The sequence below is a fragment of the Salvelinus namaycush genome, chromosome 34 (assembly GCF_016432855.1).
Source record: "Salvelinus namaycush isolate Seneca chromosome 34, SaNama_1.0, whole genome shotgun sequence".
Lineage (NCBI taxonomy): Eukaryota > Metazoa > Chordata > Actinopteri > Salmoniformes > Salmonidae > Salvelinus > Salvelinus namaycush.
Window position 1 is genome coordinate 17,540,085 of NC_052340.1, and position 18,599 is coordinate 17,558,683.

Here is an 18,599-nt window from a genome sequence, read left to right on the forward strand (position 1 = left end):
ACCCTCTAGCGCCTTACGATCGGATGCTGTATAACTGAGGATCCATGCCAAATCTTTTTAGTCTCCTGAGGGAGAAAAGGTGTTGTCGTGCACTGTTCACAACTGTCTTGGTGTGTTTGGACCATCATTTGTTGGTGATGTGGACACCAATGAGCTTGAAATTATTGACCCGCTCCACTACAGCCCTGTTGATGTGAATGGGGCAGTGTTCGGCCCTCCTTTTCCTGTAGTCCATGATCAGCTCCTTTGTCTTGCTCACGTTGGGGGAGAGGTTGTTGTCCTGGCTCTGACTTCCTCCCTATCGGCTGTCTCATCGTTGTCTGTGATCAGGCCTACCACCATTGTGTCGTCAGCAAACTTAATGATGGTGTTGGAGTCGTGCTTGGCAACGCAGTCGTAGGTGAACAGGGAGTACAGGAGGGGACTGAGCACGCACCCCGAGGCTTCCACGTGTTGAGGGTCAGCGTGGCAGATGTGTTGTTGCCTAACCTTACCACCTGGGGGCAGCCCAGGATCCAGTCGCAGAGGTGTTTAGTCCCAGGGTCCTTAGCTTATTGATTTAGATCAAAACACTTAGGTGAACTTTTGGAATCATGGAAATAGAATGTTTATTATAATTATAAAGTTAGAATATAAATAATAGTGGGCACTTTGAATACAGTGTTGTTTGACATGACAACGAATGAAAATGCCATGGACCAGCCAGACAATCTGGACCCTCTCTTTCTAAAATCATCAGCCACCATTGTTGCAACCCCTATTACCAGTCTGTTCAACCTCTCGTATCATCTGAGATCCCTAAAGATTGGAAAGCTGCCGCGATCATCCCCCTTCTTCAAAGGGGGTGACATTCTAAACCCAAACTGTTATAGACCTATATCCATCTTCGAAAGCCAAGCTAATAAACAGATCACTGACCATTTCGAATCTCACCGTACCTTCTCCGCTGTGCAATCCGGTTTCCGAGTTGGTCATGGGTGCACCTCAGCCACGCTCAAGGTACTAAACAATATCATAACCGCCATCGATAAAAGACAGTACTGTGCAGCAGTCTTTATCGACCTGGCCAAGGCTTTCGACTTGGTCAATCACCACATTTTTATCGGCAGACTCAACCGCCTTGGTTTCTAAAATGACTGCCTCGCCTGGTTCACCAACTACTTCTCAGACAGAGTTCAGTGTGTCAAATCGGAAGGCCTGTTGTCCGGACTTCTGGCAGTCTCTATGGGGGTACCACAGGGTTCAATTCTCGGGCCGACTCTTTTCTCTGTATATATCAACGATGTCGCTCTTGCTGCGGGTGATTCTCTGCTCCACCTCTATGTAGACGACACCATTCTGTATACATCTGGCCCTTCTTTGAACACTGTGTTAACTTTTTATGGCTGCAGGGGCAGTATTGAGTAGCCGGATAAAAGGTGCCCATTTCAAACGGCCTCGTACTCAATTCTTGCTCGTACAATATGCATATTATTATTACTATTGGATAGAAAACACTCTAGTTTCTAAAACCGTTTGAATTATATCTGTGAGTAAAACAGAACTCCTTTTGCAGCAAACTTCCTGTCAGAAAGTGAAAAATCTGAAATCGATGCTCTGTTCTAGGATCTGCCTATAAATATCCTTGATATGTATGAGTATACATGCACTTCATACGCCTTCCACTAGATGTCCCATAGGCTGTGAGAGGTGAAATGGGGTTTCTAGGTGTTTCTATGGTGAAAAGAGAGCTCTTGGAATGACATGACCCCAGAATTCCTTTGTCCAGGAAGCGCATAGAGGTCACCGGTAATGGCTTCGGAAAAGCAATCGTTATAGACGTGTTATATCTCCGGCTTTGATTTTATTTGATAAATGTGATCATATCATCGTATATTTCCGGGAGTTTAGGCGTCTTGCGTTCTCTGGGTATGGTGAAGATGGAGAGCTACGCGCCACTTGGCTAGTTAGCTTGCTAATTCGAGAGGGAAGAAGGCCGTTCTAAAACCAAACAACGATTGTTCTGGACAAAGGACACCCTTGTACAACATTCTGATGGAAGATCATCAAAAGTAGGACCCATTTTATGATGATATTTCATATATCTGTCGGAATATGTTGACAATTATTTTGCGCCCAGATTTGGGCTCTCTCTCGTTATAACGTAAGCTGGATGTGGTAATGAAGTTATTTTTAGAATTCTAACACGGCGATTTCATTAAGAACTAATGTATCTATCATTTCCTATTCAACATGTATTTTTTAGTAACGTTTATGTATAGTTATTTGGTCAGAATAGTTGAGTGTCAGAAAAATATCCGAACGTTGTGGGAAAAAGATGCTACGTTAGCACAATGTATAACCACTGATTTCAGCTCTAAATATGCACATTTTCGAACAAAACATAAGTGTATGTATAACCTGATGTTATAGGACTGTCATCTGATGAAGCTTATCAAGGTTAGTCAAAAATTATATATCTTTTGCTGGTTTGTTACGATCGCTAACTTTTCCTGCTGGGGAATGGCTTGTGTTTCTGGCTATTGTGGTAAGCTAATATAACGCTATATTGTGTTTTCGTTGTAAAACACTTAAGAAATCGGAAATATTGGCTGGATTCACAAGATGCTTGTCTTTCATTTGCTGTACACTATGTATTTTTCAGAAATGTTTTATGATGAGTATTTAGGTATTTGACGTTGGTGTCTAATTATTCTGGCTGCTTTCGGTGCAATTTCTGATTGTAGCTGCAATGTAAACTATGATTTATACCTGAAATATGCAAATTTTTCGAACAAAACATAGATTTATTGAATAACATGTTATAGGACTGTCATCTGATGAAGTTGTTTGTTGGTTAGTTTGGTTGGTTCTTGGTTAGTTAGGTTGGCTTTGTGCATGCTACCTGTGCTGTGAAAAATGTCTGTCCTTTTTTGTATTTGGTGGTGAGCTAACATAAATATATGTGCTGTTTTCGCTGTAAAACATTTTAAAAATCGGACATGTTGGCTGGATTCACAAGATGTGTACCTTTCATTTGCTGTATTGGACTTGTTAATGTGTGAAAGTTAAATATTTCTAAAAAATATCTTTTGAATTTCGCGCCCTGCACTTGAGCTGGCTGTTGTCATAAGTGTACCGACGTCGGGCTTGCAGCCATAAGAAGTTAACTAACCTCCAAACGAGCTTCAATGCCATACAACACTCCTTCCGTGGCCTCCAACTGCTCTTAAACGCGAGTAAAACCAAATGCATGCTCTTCAACCGTTTGCTGCCCGCACCAGCCCGCCCGACTAGCATCACTATTCTGGACTGTTCTGACTTAGAATATGTGGACAACTACCTAGGTGTCTGGCTAGACTGTAAACTCTCCTTCCAGACTCATATTAAACATCTCCAATCCAAAATTAAATCTAGAATCGGCTTCCTATTTCGCAACAAAGCATCCTTCACTCACGCCGCCAAACATACCGTCGTAAAACTGACTATCCTACCGATCGCTGACGATGTAATTTACAAAATGGCTTCCAATACTCTACTCAGCAAACTGGATGTAGTCTATCACAGTGCCATCCGTTTTGTCACCAAAGCCCTTTATACCACCCACCACTGCGACCTGTATGCTCTAGTCGGCTGGCCCTCGCTACATATTCGTCGCCAGACCCACTGACTCCAAGTCATCTATAAGTCTTTGCTAGGTAAAGCTCCGCCTTATCTCAGGTCACTGGTCACGATAACAACACCCACCCGTAGCACGCGCTCCAGCAGGTATATTTCACTGGTCATTCCCAAAGCCAACACTCTTTTGGCCGCCTTTCCTTCCAGTTCTCTGCTGCCAAAGACTGGAACGAATTGCAAAACTCGCTGAAGCTGGAGACTTATATTTCCCTTACTAACTTTAAACATCAGCTATCTGAGCAGCTAACCGATCGCTGCAGCTGTACATAGCCCATCTGTAAATAGCCCACCCAATCTACCTACCTCATCCCCATATTGTTTTCATTTACTTTTCTGCTCTTTTGCACACCAGTATTTCTACTTACACATCATCATCTTCTCATCTATCAGTCCAGTGTTAATTTGCTAAACTGTAATTACTTGCTAATTGCTACTATGGCCTATTTATTGCCTTACCTCCTCACGCTATTTGCACACACTATTTCGACTCTTTTTTCTTCTATTGTATTATTGACTGTACGCTTGTTTATTCCATGTGTAACTCCGTGTTGTTGTTTGTGTCGCACTGCTTTGTTTTATCTTGGCCAGGTCGCAGTTGTAAATGAGAACTTGTTCTCAACTAGCCTACCTGGTTAAATAAAGGTAAAAAAAGAAAGGAGAAAAAAAAGAAATTGTGACAGGGTAGGAACCAAAGTGATGTTCTGTGTTTCCTAGGGGGACACTATATTCTTTGGCTACATTAAATCTTTATTCATATAGCAAACATATACATGCTTCGCCTATTCTTCTTTGATTTAGAAGATACTGTTAGCTAGCCAGCTAACTAGCGATTAGCATTAGTGGCTAACACGATTTAGGTTAACTTGCTAAGAAAATACAAACTAGCTGTTTGCAGAGCTAAGAAACACAAACTAATATTGTAATTATAGAACGCTTGAGGATTTATATTAAAATCAAAGTGGAAACAACATCGTTGTCATCAACATTGTTGCATGTGCTGCATTGACAATGCAGACTGAACGCAAGTGTCTCGTGGTCGAGGAACAACAAATGCACTCCTTGAGTGACAGGGGGTGGTACTAGGTCTGTGTGGAAAGTGGCGTGGAGAGGGAGAGAGCGGAGAGGGATGACTCAAGTAGCTGAGTCAACTATACAAATGGACATTACACACGGCGTATCACATTTAACAAACCAAACATTCAAATATCGTTATAGAAGGTAAAGTAAAAACCCAAACCGGTCCGTGCATCAATACCAGTATATAGTAAAATACAGTATACCGCCCAGCCCCATCCTCCCTCTGTCCTGGGCTTGCGCACTATCCTCTCTCCATCCTCGCCTCTCTCCCAGTGCTGTTCTAACCCAAGGACTCTCCTCAGACAACGTCAGTCAAATAAACCTAATTCAAATCCTCTCATCCCTCCTACTTATTCCAATACGGAGGTTAAAAACCAAGGCCCAGGATGAATTAATATAGCTTTATATTCCAAATATCAAAAGGAAAAATCAGTTTCCATAACCATAGATTAATTATCCACCTTTTTACCCTTCCTCCATTTCCATAAAATGTAAATAAGAAGCTGAAATTACAAGCACATGTATTACTTGACTTATCTGAGTGCAACCACTTCATTACCAAGCTGAATGAATGGAGCCCTTCTCTTCACAATCAATATGGGAGATAAATGTGACTTCACATTAAGCATATACCTAGGTAGGGAGAGGGATGCAGAGGACACCTAATGTTGGTGATTAATGATGGAGAACATCAGAACACCATATGGTTGCATCCCAAATGGCACCCTACTCCTTATACAGCACTCTACTGTTGACCAGGTCCCATATGGCATAGAGTGCCATTGGGCCCTGGACTAAAGTAGAGCACTATGTAGGGAACAGGGTCGCATTTTGGACACATTCTGCTTTAAAAACAAGCTCAGGAACCAGCAACGCAGTCATTTAATGAGTCGCTCTGATTACAAATATTTAACATAATGACTGTCAGCCAAGACAAGAGAATCCTGCTCCATAGTGACTAAGATAGAGATGCTGTATGGTATGCTGCCTGCTGTGTGTTGGATCCACAATGCAGGTTGGTCTACTTCACACTTTTAAAACAAGTGATGACTTGTCTTCGAATCAAGTCAACAAAGAAAAGCATTATGTACGACCTTATTATATTTTACAATGTTTGGATGTACATGTGTTTGTCTACATAAAAGTATGTATGTGTGCGTGCGTGCCGTATGTGTGCGTGCGTGCCGTATGTGTGCGTGCGTGCCGTATGTGTGCGTGCGTGCCGTATGTGTGCGTACGTAACAAACCTTGTCTCCGTGTCCGAGGTGCTCAGTCTTGATGTCAGTCAGGGTCTTCCAGTTGGTGTTCCCTCCTCCTCCACCACCTGTCCTCGCCTCCGTCAGAGACTGGCCATCCATAGAGTGGCCCTCCTTGTCATACCTAGACGAACACAAACACATCCCCCCCACACGTTGGTCAACATCAAATCTAATTTATTTATAAAGCCCTTTTTTACATCAGCAGATGTCAAAGTGCTATACAGAAACCCAGCCTAAAACCACAAACATGTCACTGCAGAAACAACCCCATCAATCACAATAGAAGAGACAAAGTGTAATACATAGAGGTGCCCTGCAGACCACTGCCTTGTAGCCTCGCGCCCTGCAGACCACTGCCTTGTAGCCTCGCGCCCTGCAGACCACTGCCTTGTAGCCTCGTGCCCTGCAGACCACTGCCTTGTAGCCTCGTGCCCTGCAGACCACTGCCTTGTAGCCTCGTGCCCTGCAGACCACTGCCTTGTAGCCTTGTGCCCTGCAGACCACTGCCTCGTGAGTTGTCTGTTATCTAGTAGGGGTTTAATAAAATCCATCCTGGCCAACATAGCCTTCCCTGTTTGACAAAGCTGAGCTAGGTTGCATCCTAAAATGGCACTCTATTCCCTATATAGTGCACTAAATAAGGAATATGGTGTCATTTGGGATACAGAATAGTCTGTGCAGAGAGCAAAGCAGGCTGAGTGGCAGTGAAATGAATCAACAACAGTGATGGTGGAATCAGAAACCAATTTTCACTCAGCGTTACCTCCAGGTGATTCACACAAGACAAGTGGGAAGGAGGGAGGAGGGGGATGGAGAGTAGGGGGAGGGGACAGGGGTAAAAAGGGAAAAACTATAGAACACTCAGGTTGGAATGGTGCAAGAGATCAATAGCGCTTACTAATCTATTGCTAGCAGGTATTGTGTAGCGCTGTGGGGGGGAGGGGGCAGTAAATACAGGGAGCCGGGCCTTGCTCTCAGAAGCATGACTAATTGAAAATATCCCCATTAATGGCCTGTGAGCATGTGGCCCGGCCACTATGGCCTCTGCCAATTTCCCCTCCACTGAAAAATGTGAGTAATTCTTTCCTGTGGCACCTATTCCCTCATCTCTGCACTAGCATCCCTGCTTTGTTATAATTGTACCGGTGTTCGTGCAGATAGGGGGTATCAACAAAAACACCTGGCTGATGATGCATTAAAAACAACGTCAACCTAGTTCTGAAATCCACCTGAAAATAGTTATTTATTTCTGATGAACAATAACTCCTTTCATGAAGCTGCTGGTGTTTCGCCAAGAGAAATAGGTTGGAATAGAATGAAAGGAATTAAACATTTATGGTCTTTTCAGATCCAGACAGGGCTGACTCCTGGTAGGTAAGCAGATTATCATTCATGTACAGTTTATCTTATTTCTCAAGATGTTCTTTTTGACAGTTACAAAATGCCCAGGAGACTATGTAACGCAGACTGTAAAGGCAGACAAACAGAAGATTGTTCTGTAGGAAACCGCTACAACAGGCATGGAACAGTAAGTCAGTGGGCTTGATGGAGGAGACAAAAGGAGGACAAATTGGAGCTGGCAGAAGATGTGCAACAGTGGTCTGATAGACAGGCAGGGAGATGCTCCGAGCGTGGATGAAGTGAGACTAACCGACTGGAAGAGAGAGACGACAACGACAAGAAGAAGAGAAGGGAAAATAACAGATTCATGTGCATAGCATGGCACCGTCACAACGAGCCATACAGCCAAGTAGAGGACAGGACAGGCAGGACAGCAGGGCGACATGCGAGCATGTGACAGAGGGAAGGAGAAAAAGCAGCTGAGCATGACAGAAACCCTTCTGTAAGCACTGTTTTGTTCCTTCCCTGCCTCCAGCTATGGCTCTCATGGTGCGTCTCTGACTGGCGGACAACATACAACAAATATGACTAGTCATCCATGAGGTCTGCTCAAGAAACCAGTCCCTGTAGTTGTGGAGTTGAACAACACAGTACATGAGGTCATTTTCAATAGGAACGTGGTTGTAAATGTGACTACGTATTCTATTCCAACATAACATTTCCAAATTGTCAATCTCAAAACAGTTTTTAATTTCACAAAAGGACATGCGCCAGGCGGGAACTAAGCTGGGACAAACTACTGACAACAACAAGAGGGAATAAGAGGAGAGAGATCAAGTAGCATAGCCACATAGTTAAGCTACTTGTTTAACTAAAAAATATGAAGTGTTATTTTGGAACACTGAGACTCAGTCGGAATGAATGAGAGAAATAAAGTAGTGGACAGCAGCACAACTACCGGAGAGCACAACTACCGGAGAGCACAACTACCGGAGAGCACAACTACCGGAGAGCACAACTACCGGAGAGCACAACTACCGGAGAGCAACGGCACAATTCCAATGTGTGAGCGGAGGAGGGCAATCAAAATGTTATTGAAATCACTAACTGGCGTGCTTGCTTCATTAGTAGAGGGTCCGCACGCAAAAGGTTTATGCTATTTTATTGAGGTAAAAAATTAAAAGGACAAATATATTTTTGCTGTGAGCAGCTATTCCCTACATAGTGCACTACTTTTGACAAGGGCCCATAGGACTCTGGTCAAAAGTAGTGTACTATAAAGGGAATAGGGTGCCATTTGGGACACACTCCATTCTGTATGTAGTGTGTAAGGGAGATCAGATGACTCAGTAAGGAGGACTGCAGGAAAACAACACTGAACAGAAAGAGTGAGAGTGGCCAAGTGTCACTAAGTAAGAGACGGCAATAGGACTGAGGACAACAAGAGGAAAGGAACAAGAGGTTGTGTCAGGAAGAGGAAGAATGACAAGAAGATGGAGAGACAGACACAGTTGTCCAGTCAGCTAGGAGAGCGAGAGAGAAGAGAGGGAGGACAGGAGCCACTCCAGATGTGTCTGATGATGCCATCTAATGGACAACGGCTGCTACTGTATGGACCAGATGGATCAGTAGGGAAATATTGTATGTTCAGGTTTGCTTATGAAACAAATTAGTACAAAATTAGATAAAGGAGATTTTATTTTATGTGGATTTGATCTAAATCGTCCCAAATAGCAACTGAGCAGGCAGGCATTTTCATGTTACTAAACTCAGCAAAAAAAGAAACATCCCTTTTTCAGGACCCCGTCTCTCAAAGATAATTCGTAAAAATCCAAATAACTTCACAGATCTTCATTGTAAACGGTTTAAACTGTTTCCCATGCTTGTTCAATGAACCATAAACAATTAATGAAAATGCTCCTGTGGAACGGTCGTTAAGACACTAACAGCTTCGAGACGGTAGGCAATTAAGGTCACAGTTACGAAAACTTAGGACACTAAAAAGAGGCCTTTCTACGGACTCTGAAAAACACCAAAAGAAAGAAGCCCAGGGTCCCTGCTCATCTGTGTGAATGTGCCATAGGCATGCTGCAAGGAGGCATGAGGACTTCAGATGTGGCCAGGGCAATAAATTGCAATGTCCGTACTGTGATACGCCTAAGACAGAGCTACAGGGAGACAGGACAGACAGTTGATCGTCCTCGCAGTGGCAGACCACGTGTAACAACACCTGCACAGGATCGGTACAGCCGAACATGACACCTGCGGGATAGGTACAGGATGGCAACAACTGCCCGAGTTACACTAGGAACGCACAATACCTCCATCAGTGCTCAGACTGTCCGCATTAGGCTGAGAGACGCTGGACGGAAGGCTTGTAGGCCTGTTGTAAGGCAGGTCCTCACCAGACAACACCAGCAGCAACAACAACGTCGCCTATGGGCACAAACCCACCATCGCTGGACCAGACAGGACTGGCAAATAGTGCTCTTCACTGACGAGTCACGGTTTTGTCTCACCATGGGTGATGGTCGGACTCGCGTTTATCGTCAAACGAATGAGCGTTACACCGAGGCCTGTACTCTGGAGCGGGATCGATTTGGAGGTGGAGGGTCCGTCATGGTCTGGGGCGTTGTGTCACAGCATCATCGGACTAAGCTTGTTGTCATTGCAGACAATCTCAACGCTGTGCGTTACAGGGAAGACATCCTCCTCCCTCATGTGGTACCCTTCCTGCAGGCTCATCCTGACATGACCCTCCAGCAGGACAATGCCACCAGCCATACTGCTCATTCTGTGCGTGATTTCCTGCAAGACAGGAATGTCAGGAATGTCCAGCAAAGAGCCTGGATCGCAATCCCATTGAGCACGTCCGGGACCTGTTGGACCGGAGGGTGAGGGCTAGGGCCATTCCTCTCAAAAATGTCTGGGAACTTGCAGGTGCCTTGGTGGAAAAGTGTGGTAAAATCTCACAGCAAGAACTGGCAAATCTGGTGCAGTCCATGAGGAAGAGATGCACTGCAGTACTTAATGCAGCTGGTGGCCACACCAGATACAGACTGTTACTTTTGACCCCCCCTTTGTTCAGGGACACATTATTCAATTTCTGTTAGTCACATGTCTGTGGAACTTGTTCAGTTTATGTCTCAGTTGTTGAATCTTGTTATGTTCATACAAATATTTACAAATGTTAAGTTTGCTGAAAATAAACAGTTGACAGTGAAAGGACGTTTCTTTTTTTGCTGAGTTGACATACTGTGGAAGAACAGGGTAATTTACTAGATTAAGCTATAATTAAGTAGATTTGCTTTATGTTAAGGTAAATAAATTATGGTTAAGCATCTTTTAAATGCCTAAATAATGAGGGCACCAAACGAGCATGTACCAAAGTTGCAGAAAGCAGAGGTAAAAGCAGCACCAGTTGAGTAAGGAACCCTTAATTAATCTAGCTAAATTCATCTTTAAGCATTTCAATTATGTAAGGGGCTAAGACAGTGCCCTAAATTACTGCAGCACCAGAGAAATCGCATGTGATGCTCTCCATAAAGACAAATTCATGTTTCTTTCATGCACAGTAGTTCATATTCCCAATTCTCCCCAAAAAAGAACACAAATTTCATGGCAAATCTGTAGAAGTCCATTTCAAAGACAAGAAGGGAATCATATAATATATATTATTATGGAGCTCAGAAGCAAATCAGGGCTCAAGATAATTGCTGCGTAGTGCGGCATTCTTGTTTGAGGAAATTAAACACTTTCTCTCCATAAGATTAATTAGATTGACATTAAAGGGATAGCAATGTTTTTTTCAGTACAGCACACACAGGGATAGGCTGAGCGGAACCCCTGATCCACTGCATGGCTTTCAGTCAACAGCTTACCCAGGGTAGGATAGATACTTACGGAAATCCCAACAGACTGCAGCAAAAATCATCAAATTAAGATACCTACACTTTGCAAAATTATGCTTTTCAAGAGCTTGGCTCTGACAGAAGGCTCTCAGAGCTCGACTTCATTTTCAGTTGTAAATAGGCTCTGGGTTTTCTATGCTTGCAAGATGAAACGATCACATAAAAGACCTCATTTGTGGACAGATCGGTTACATCCCAAATGGAATCCTATTCCCTATAGAGTGCACTACTTTTGAGCAGAGCCCCATGGACCACTATATTTGGAATAGGGTGAAATATGCTATGCAGACTCAGACTGCTAAAAGCATGGCTCACTGATGATCAACATCCTTCTCTCCCAGAGTACTGAAAGTACTCAACAAGCACTGATGTGCTAGGCCTAAAATCACTAAATCATTCACTACTAACCTAGTTTTAAAGAAACATATTGCTTCGTACTACTTGAAATGAAAAAATAAATTTGTTCTCCGTAGAACTTTTTACTTCCTTACAATACGTGAGAGTCTTCCATATTTAGACAGTAGACCGTCATGTACAGTAGGGCTGGGAATTACCAGGGACCTCACGATACGATATTATCACGATACTTAGGTGCCGATACGATATGGATTGTGATTCTCTATGTATTGCGATTCAATACAGGGTGGCAGGTAGCCTATTGTTTAGAGCTTTGGGCTAGTAACCAAAAGTTTGCTGGATCGAATCCCCGAGCTGACATAGTAAAAATCTGTTGTTCTGCACCTGAACAAGGCAGTTAACCCACTGTTCCCCGGTAGGCCTTCATTGTAAATAAGAATTTGTTCTTGACTGATCAACCTAGCTATATAAAAGTTAAATAAAAATAAACTGCGATTTGAGGTCTCAAACATATTGCTCACTATATGTCTGCTGCAGAGACAAGAGCGCATGACAAAATTAGTTTTGATCAGTCAGGAAAATAAAAGTGCTGAAAACATGTTGGCTCATTATTTAAAAAGAAGACAGATTACAAGCTATGAAGGAAAAATACTGATGTTTTGGTGCAGGTACAGCAGACTAGTGGTAGCTAACACTACCTACATTAGCAAAAAAAGCTATACTTTGAGTCAATCGATACATACACTGAACAAAAATATACACAGAAAAGATTTGACTGAGTTACAGCTTATAGAAGGAAATCAGTCACATGAAATATATTAATTAGGCACTAATCTATGGATTTCACATGACTGGGCAGGGGCGCAGCCATGAGAAGTCCCCAACACAAGGTGCACCTGTGTAATGATCATGCTGTTTAATCAGCATCTTGATATTCCACACCTGTCAGGTGGATGGATTATCTTGGTAAAGGAGAAATGCTCACCAACAGGGATGTAAACAACGTTGTGCACAAAATCTGAAAGAAATACGCTTTTTGTGCATATGGAAAAGTTTCCGGGTCTTTTATTTCAGCTCATGAAAAATGTGACTAATAATTTACATGTTGCGTTTATATTTTTGTTCAGTATAATATCAACCCAAAATATTATAAAAATGTGCTGTTTGGGTCACTGCCACACGCAAAACAGAAGTGTTATATAGGACTTAGTGCACTACTGTCTGTGAGACTAATGGCTGAGGTCAGTACTCATATCAGCAACCGCTGAACGTTTTGCTTAATTGATGGATGCCTGCGAACCTGCAGGAACCCACTGGTCCTTGAGGACCTGCATCATCCCATGGCAGCTAGGCTCTGCACTGGAAAACATATCAACACTTAGCCTCGTTATCTCTGGCTGTCCATGTGAGAAGTGACTGAGTGTCTACATCCCAAATGTCACCCTATTCCCTATGTAGTAGACTACTATCGACCAGGGCCCATAAGGTTCTGGTCAAAAGTAGTGCACTATATAGGGAATAGGGCGTCATTGGGACACATCCGAGAAAGTGAAGGAAGCTCCCACAGCTCAGAGGGTGTGGGAGTGGAACACCTGCGTTGTTGAAGTGAGCAGGTGGAAGATTCACGTTGTCTCTCCACTACATCCACATCATTATCCAATGCCATATTGGTAAACAAGCTATACGATATAATGCAAAATGCTTGAGACAGGCTACCACTCAGACAATGGTCGAAAAGCATGTAACACTCCTACCACATTATGTTTGGAGAATGACCTCTTTGTAATGACCAAATATCATTCAAAATACCCAACTGGTCCTAATTCTGTAAAGAAATCACCCCAGCCAAGACACCCAGTGAAGTGGCAGAAATTAGGATATTGTTTTGACTTGCCACCCCTCTCTCCCTCCTGCTATGTAGTCACATTTCACTTCTCTCATTATGCAGACCAAGGCTTCTGATCCGCTCAAAAATAATTACAGCGGCCCAACTTTTTTTCAAGGCACAGGAAAGTGGAATTTGAGCACATGTCAAGACACACGGGACGTGCCAGAATATAAATTGGAATTGTTATTGGGTCCTTTCCCCTTTCATTCCTCAGCCTCCTTTCATCTTATTTCCCTGTGGAGTGTGGGGCCGGTGTTGCTGTTGGAAGGTAAATAAAATAAAGCACCTTGGGTGAGAATCGATTGGATCTCCACTTTTGAGACATTTTGCCTTCAATTTCTGACTGGGAGGCCTGGTCTGTTGTCAGAGTGGAGCAGAAGAGGAGAGGATGTAGAAGATGGAGGGACAGATCAATCAAGGTGCCAGAAAGCTGAGGTGAAGGTTAAATAGGAGCAATGATTGTCCCTTCAGTCCCTATGATCACCCCACCTCCTCCATCAATCCCTTTGAATTACAAGATTCAATTTTATGCTTCTAACCAGCCATTAACAAGACATGGCTTTGATATCAATTTAACTTCTCTAGGATAAGGGGCAGCATTTTCACATTTGGATGAAAAGCGTGCCCAGAGTAAACTGCCTCCTACTCAGTCCCAGATATATTGGATAGAAAACACTCAGAAGTTTCTAAAACTGTTTGAATTATGTCTGTGACTATAACATAACTTATTTGGCAGGCAAAACCCCGAGGACAAACCATTCAGATTTATTTTTTATTTTTTTGAGGTAACTCTTTTCAATGGGTTTTCATTGGAAATCCAGATTTCTAAGGGACCTTCCTGCAGTTCCTATCGCTTCCACTGGATGTCAACAGTCTTTAGTCATTTCCTTTGAGAAATGAAGAAGTAGCCATGTTCAGAATGAGGCTCCAGTGAAGTGTTAGAGGCGCGTGACCAGAAAGCATGCTACACATTGTTTTCCTCCGGTATTGAACACAGATCATCCAGTCTTCAATTTTATTGATTATTTACGTAACAAAATACCTAAAGTTTTATTACAAAAGTAGTTTGAAATGTTTGGACAAAGCTTACAGGTAACTTTTGAGATATTTTGTAGTCACGTTGTGCAAGTTGGAACCAGTGTTTTTCTGGATCAAACGCGCCAAATAAATGGACATTTTGGATATATGTCGACGGAATTAATCGAACAAAAGGACCATTTGTGATGTTTATGGGACATATTGGAGTGCCAACAGAAGAAGCTCGTCAAAGGTAAGGCATGAATTATATCTTTATTTCTGCGTTTTGTGTCGCGCCGGGAGGGTTGAAATATGATGGTCTGTGATTGTTAGCTGGGGTGCTATCCTCAGATAATAGCATTGTTTGCTTTCGCCCTAAAGCATTTTTGAAATCTGACACATTGGCTGGATTCACAACAAGTGTAGCTTCAATTTGGTATATTGAATGTGTGATTTCATGAAAGTTAAATTTTTATAGTAATTGATTTGAATTTGGCGCTCCGCATTTTCACTGGATGTTGGCCAGGTGGGACGCTACCTTCCCACATATCCCAGAGAGGTTAAACACAAAACTGCTGCCTAGCTTCCAAACTAGATATGAGATTGGAAAAGCTGAGTATTTATTTTGGGATATGGTACAGAGTGAATAACATTATTTAGGTAAAGAATAACGGGAATTGGCAAGACAATGCAAAGAAAAGATGAAAGCATGAGTCATAGTAACTGTTTTGCCATTGCTTTGCTGGAGCAGCCAATAGGGGATCTTCAAGGGATAACAGAGGGGCCTGTTCCTCTGTGTATGCCATCTTAAACCACTGCATGTGGATGTGCTACCAACTACCTCTTTACCCAAATAACTACTCACATACTAACTAAATCTGTGCCTACATTCACTATATTTGTTCCAATAAAATATAGGCTTTAGGTTTACTTACAAATATTTGTTCAATGTAGTTGTTATTGTCATTAATATGAAATATTTATGTTCTGCCCATCAACATGCTAAAAACACAAATGCTCCCAACACCACAATCAAACTCTGTGGTCTGGAGAGCTGCACCCGTTATTTGTTGCTTCTTTGAAGGGCAGATTAGAAGGAGAAAAGAGGCATTTTCCGCAGATAAAGAATGATTTGCATTCATATGTATGCAAATGTAGGGCCACAGTTGGACTTGAATTTTAGGATTTATGGCTTTTAACCTTTAACTATAGTAAGATGCCATACTATGGTTCACATTTTGCATATACAGTATCTGTACATTATGCCAGTTTTTTAAATTCATCCCTAACTGAAGTCACCTCCTCCCACATCTTCACTAATGGAGGTAGGCTAATCTTGACGAACCAAGCTGGAGCACGCACCCTCTCAGAGTTTGGGGATCTGATATTTAACATTCAAATTCCTTTAGAATTCTCTCAGCGGTGGAGCAGAGGATGTGAGAGATTCACTCCAGGTCTTCAAACCAAAAATATGACCTAATAGCAGCACCATACATATACAAGAACAGCCTGGGTAACACAGTTACAGAGGCCTTTAGCACCTAAAGCTATGTGGCTCCAGACAAGAGAGAGACACTTACCAGCCCCGCAGCTTGTATGCCTCAGGGATGTCGGGGTTGACCATGACGGTGCTGCTGAACGAAGCAGACAGAGATCTTCCCCCATAGTCCGACAGCTTGGCCCCTTTGATGGCCAAGATGGGCTGCCCAGAGCCATCAAAGTTCTCTGCCTGCAAATAGAACAGATAGGTTGACTGAGGATACCAACAAGACACACTTTATGTGCAAAACTACATGGCCAAATGTATGTGGACAGCCATTCAAATTTGTGGATTTGGCTATTTCAGCCACACCCGTTGCTGACAGGTGTATAAAATCGTGCACACAGCCATGCAATCTCCATAGACAAACATTGTCAGTAGAATGGCCTTACTGAAGAGCTCAGTGACTTTCAACGTGGCACCGTCATTGGATGCCACCATTCCAACAAGTCAGTTCCTCAAATTTCGGCCCTGCTAGAGCTGCCCCAGTCAACTGTAAGTGCTGTTAGTGTGAAGTGGAAATGTCTAGGAGCAACAATGGCTCAGCGACAAAGTGGTAGGAGAAGCGCGTAAAAAATACACACACAAAAAAGCGCCTGTCCTTGCAACACTCACAAGCAAGTTCAAAACTGCCTCGAAGCAATGTCAGCACAAAAACGGTCCGTCGGGAGCTTCATGAAATGGGTTTCCATGGCCGAGCAGCCGCACACAAGCCTAAGATCGCTATGCCAAGCGTCGGCTGGAGTGGTGTAAAGCTTCTCTGGAGTGAAAACACATTCTCTGGTGTTGAATCACGCTTCACCATCTGGCAGTCCAACTGACAAATCTTGGTTTGGCGGATTCCAGAACAACCTGCACCAATACATAGTGCCAACTGTAAAGTTTGGTGGAGGAGGAATGTTTTGGGGCTATTTTTCATCGTTTGAGCTAGGCCCCTTATCCCTTCACTGGAATTATCTTAATTCTACAGCATAAAATGACATTCTAGACGATTCTGTGCGTATAACTTTGTGGCAACAGTTTGGGGAAGGCCCTTTTCTGTTTCAGCACGACAATGCCCCCGTGCACAAAGCGAGGTCCATGCAGAAATGGTTTGTCAAGACCGGTGTAGAAGAACTTGACCTCACTAATGCTCGTGGCTAAACGGCGTACCTTTAGCAATTTTCCAACATCTAGTGGAAAGCCTTCCCAGAAGAGTGGAGGCTGTTATAACAGCAAAGGGGGGGAAACCAACTGCATATTAATGACCTTGATTTTGGAATGAGATGTTCGACGAGCAGCTGTCCACATACTTTTGGCCATGTAGTGTATCAGCAGTGGGGAAGAAAGAAAAAGTGAAAAATATTAAATGCAATTCTGTATTTACTAAAGCTTATTGTTCTTTATGAACTATACATGTTGTGTACCTCTGCAAGACCCCTGGATAGGGGATATCTGCAGAACAAACAAAGAGGGAACATTGTGTTGTAGTTGTTAGAATGAAAGAAATGTTGGCAAACTAAGCATAGCCACGGCTACGTATAAAATCAACTGCTGGAGCTGGGTTCTTTCATCACAATGTGACATGGTATTTACTCAGTGACTTCCACCACATCAGCTTCTATTAAACCCACAGAGAGAGAGCCCACTGCTCAAATCTCCTCTGCCTATTCAAATTGCTTAACAGACATTTCCAAACACAGGGAGGCATACAGCTCACAACACCTTTTCAATTAGGAGAGGTGTACTGTACCCCTTCCTGGGACGCTGGCTGACAGGACAAATCATGAAGGTGCTTCAGCATGTCACCCAGCATGAGAGAAAGTGACTTTCATCCTCTCTTTATCCAGCAGGACTGTCCCCTTGTGTCCAAACGCATATAGACCATCTATATGGCTGTGCTTGTGTCTGTCCCCCAGTCCTCACCTCCTCTCCCCACAGGGTGACCTCCACCAGTTTACAAGACTGGTCCATCAGGTTGAGCGTCCTCTTGGAGACCTCACGGTTGTTCTTGGTGGTGAGGCGGGTCACGTCAGCCACACTCTTACACACTCCAATCACATCTGGAAAACACACACGGTCAACTCATTAGCACAGTATGAGCAGCATTACTATGGAGAACCTTGAGTGACCCAGGAGAAAACACAGACACTTATATTATAAGTATTGATCACGTATGTGGAATGTCCATAGATAGTTGAATGCATTTTAAACACAGGTGACATCATGAGTAGAGTAGACTACGGTCTCGTTTGAGGTCAAATTCCACCCCATTGAAGTCAGACACACTGACTGATCTAGAAGTCACTATACGTCCTAAATAATTATCCTCATGGGGCAGCAGGTAGCCTAGCGGTTAAGAGCGTTGGGCCAGTAACCAAAAGGTCACTGGTTTAATTCCCCGAGCCAACTACGTGAAAAATCTGTCGATGTGCCCTTGAGCAAGGCACTTAACCCTGATTGCTCCTGTAAGTAACTCTGGATGGAAGCTCAAATATAAATCATTTATAGATCAGTCAGTGTGATGCTCTCTAACACAGCCGCTCATCAGTCTCTCCCAGCCTGACGGATGT

General features: G+C 43.1%; 1 protein-coding gene across 1 annotated transcript in view; it reads right to left on the reverse strand.

The window, feature by feature from the left end:
• Positions 1–18,599, reverse strand: part of LOC120028892 (replication protein A 70 kDa DNA-binding subunit-like) — a 58,400-nt gene that overhangs the window by 24,169 nt on the left and 15,632 nt on the right. Inside the window, exons 11-13 of the mRNA XM_038974165.1 lie at positions 17,953–18,089; positions 16,088–16,236; positions 5,982–6,114 (exon numbers count right to left, since the gene is read on the reverse strand). Coding sequence (XP_038830093.1) covers positions 5,982–6,114; positions 16,088–16,236; positions 17,953–18,089 — 419 coding nt within the window. The remainder of the gene's footprint in view (positions 1–5,981; positions 6,115–16,087; positions 16,237–17,952; positions 18,090–18,599) is intronic.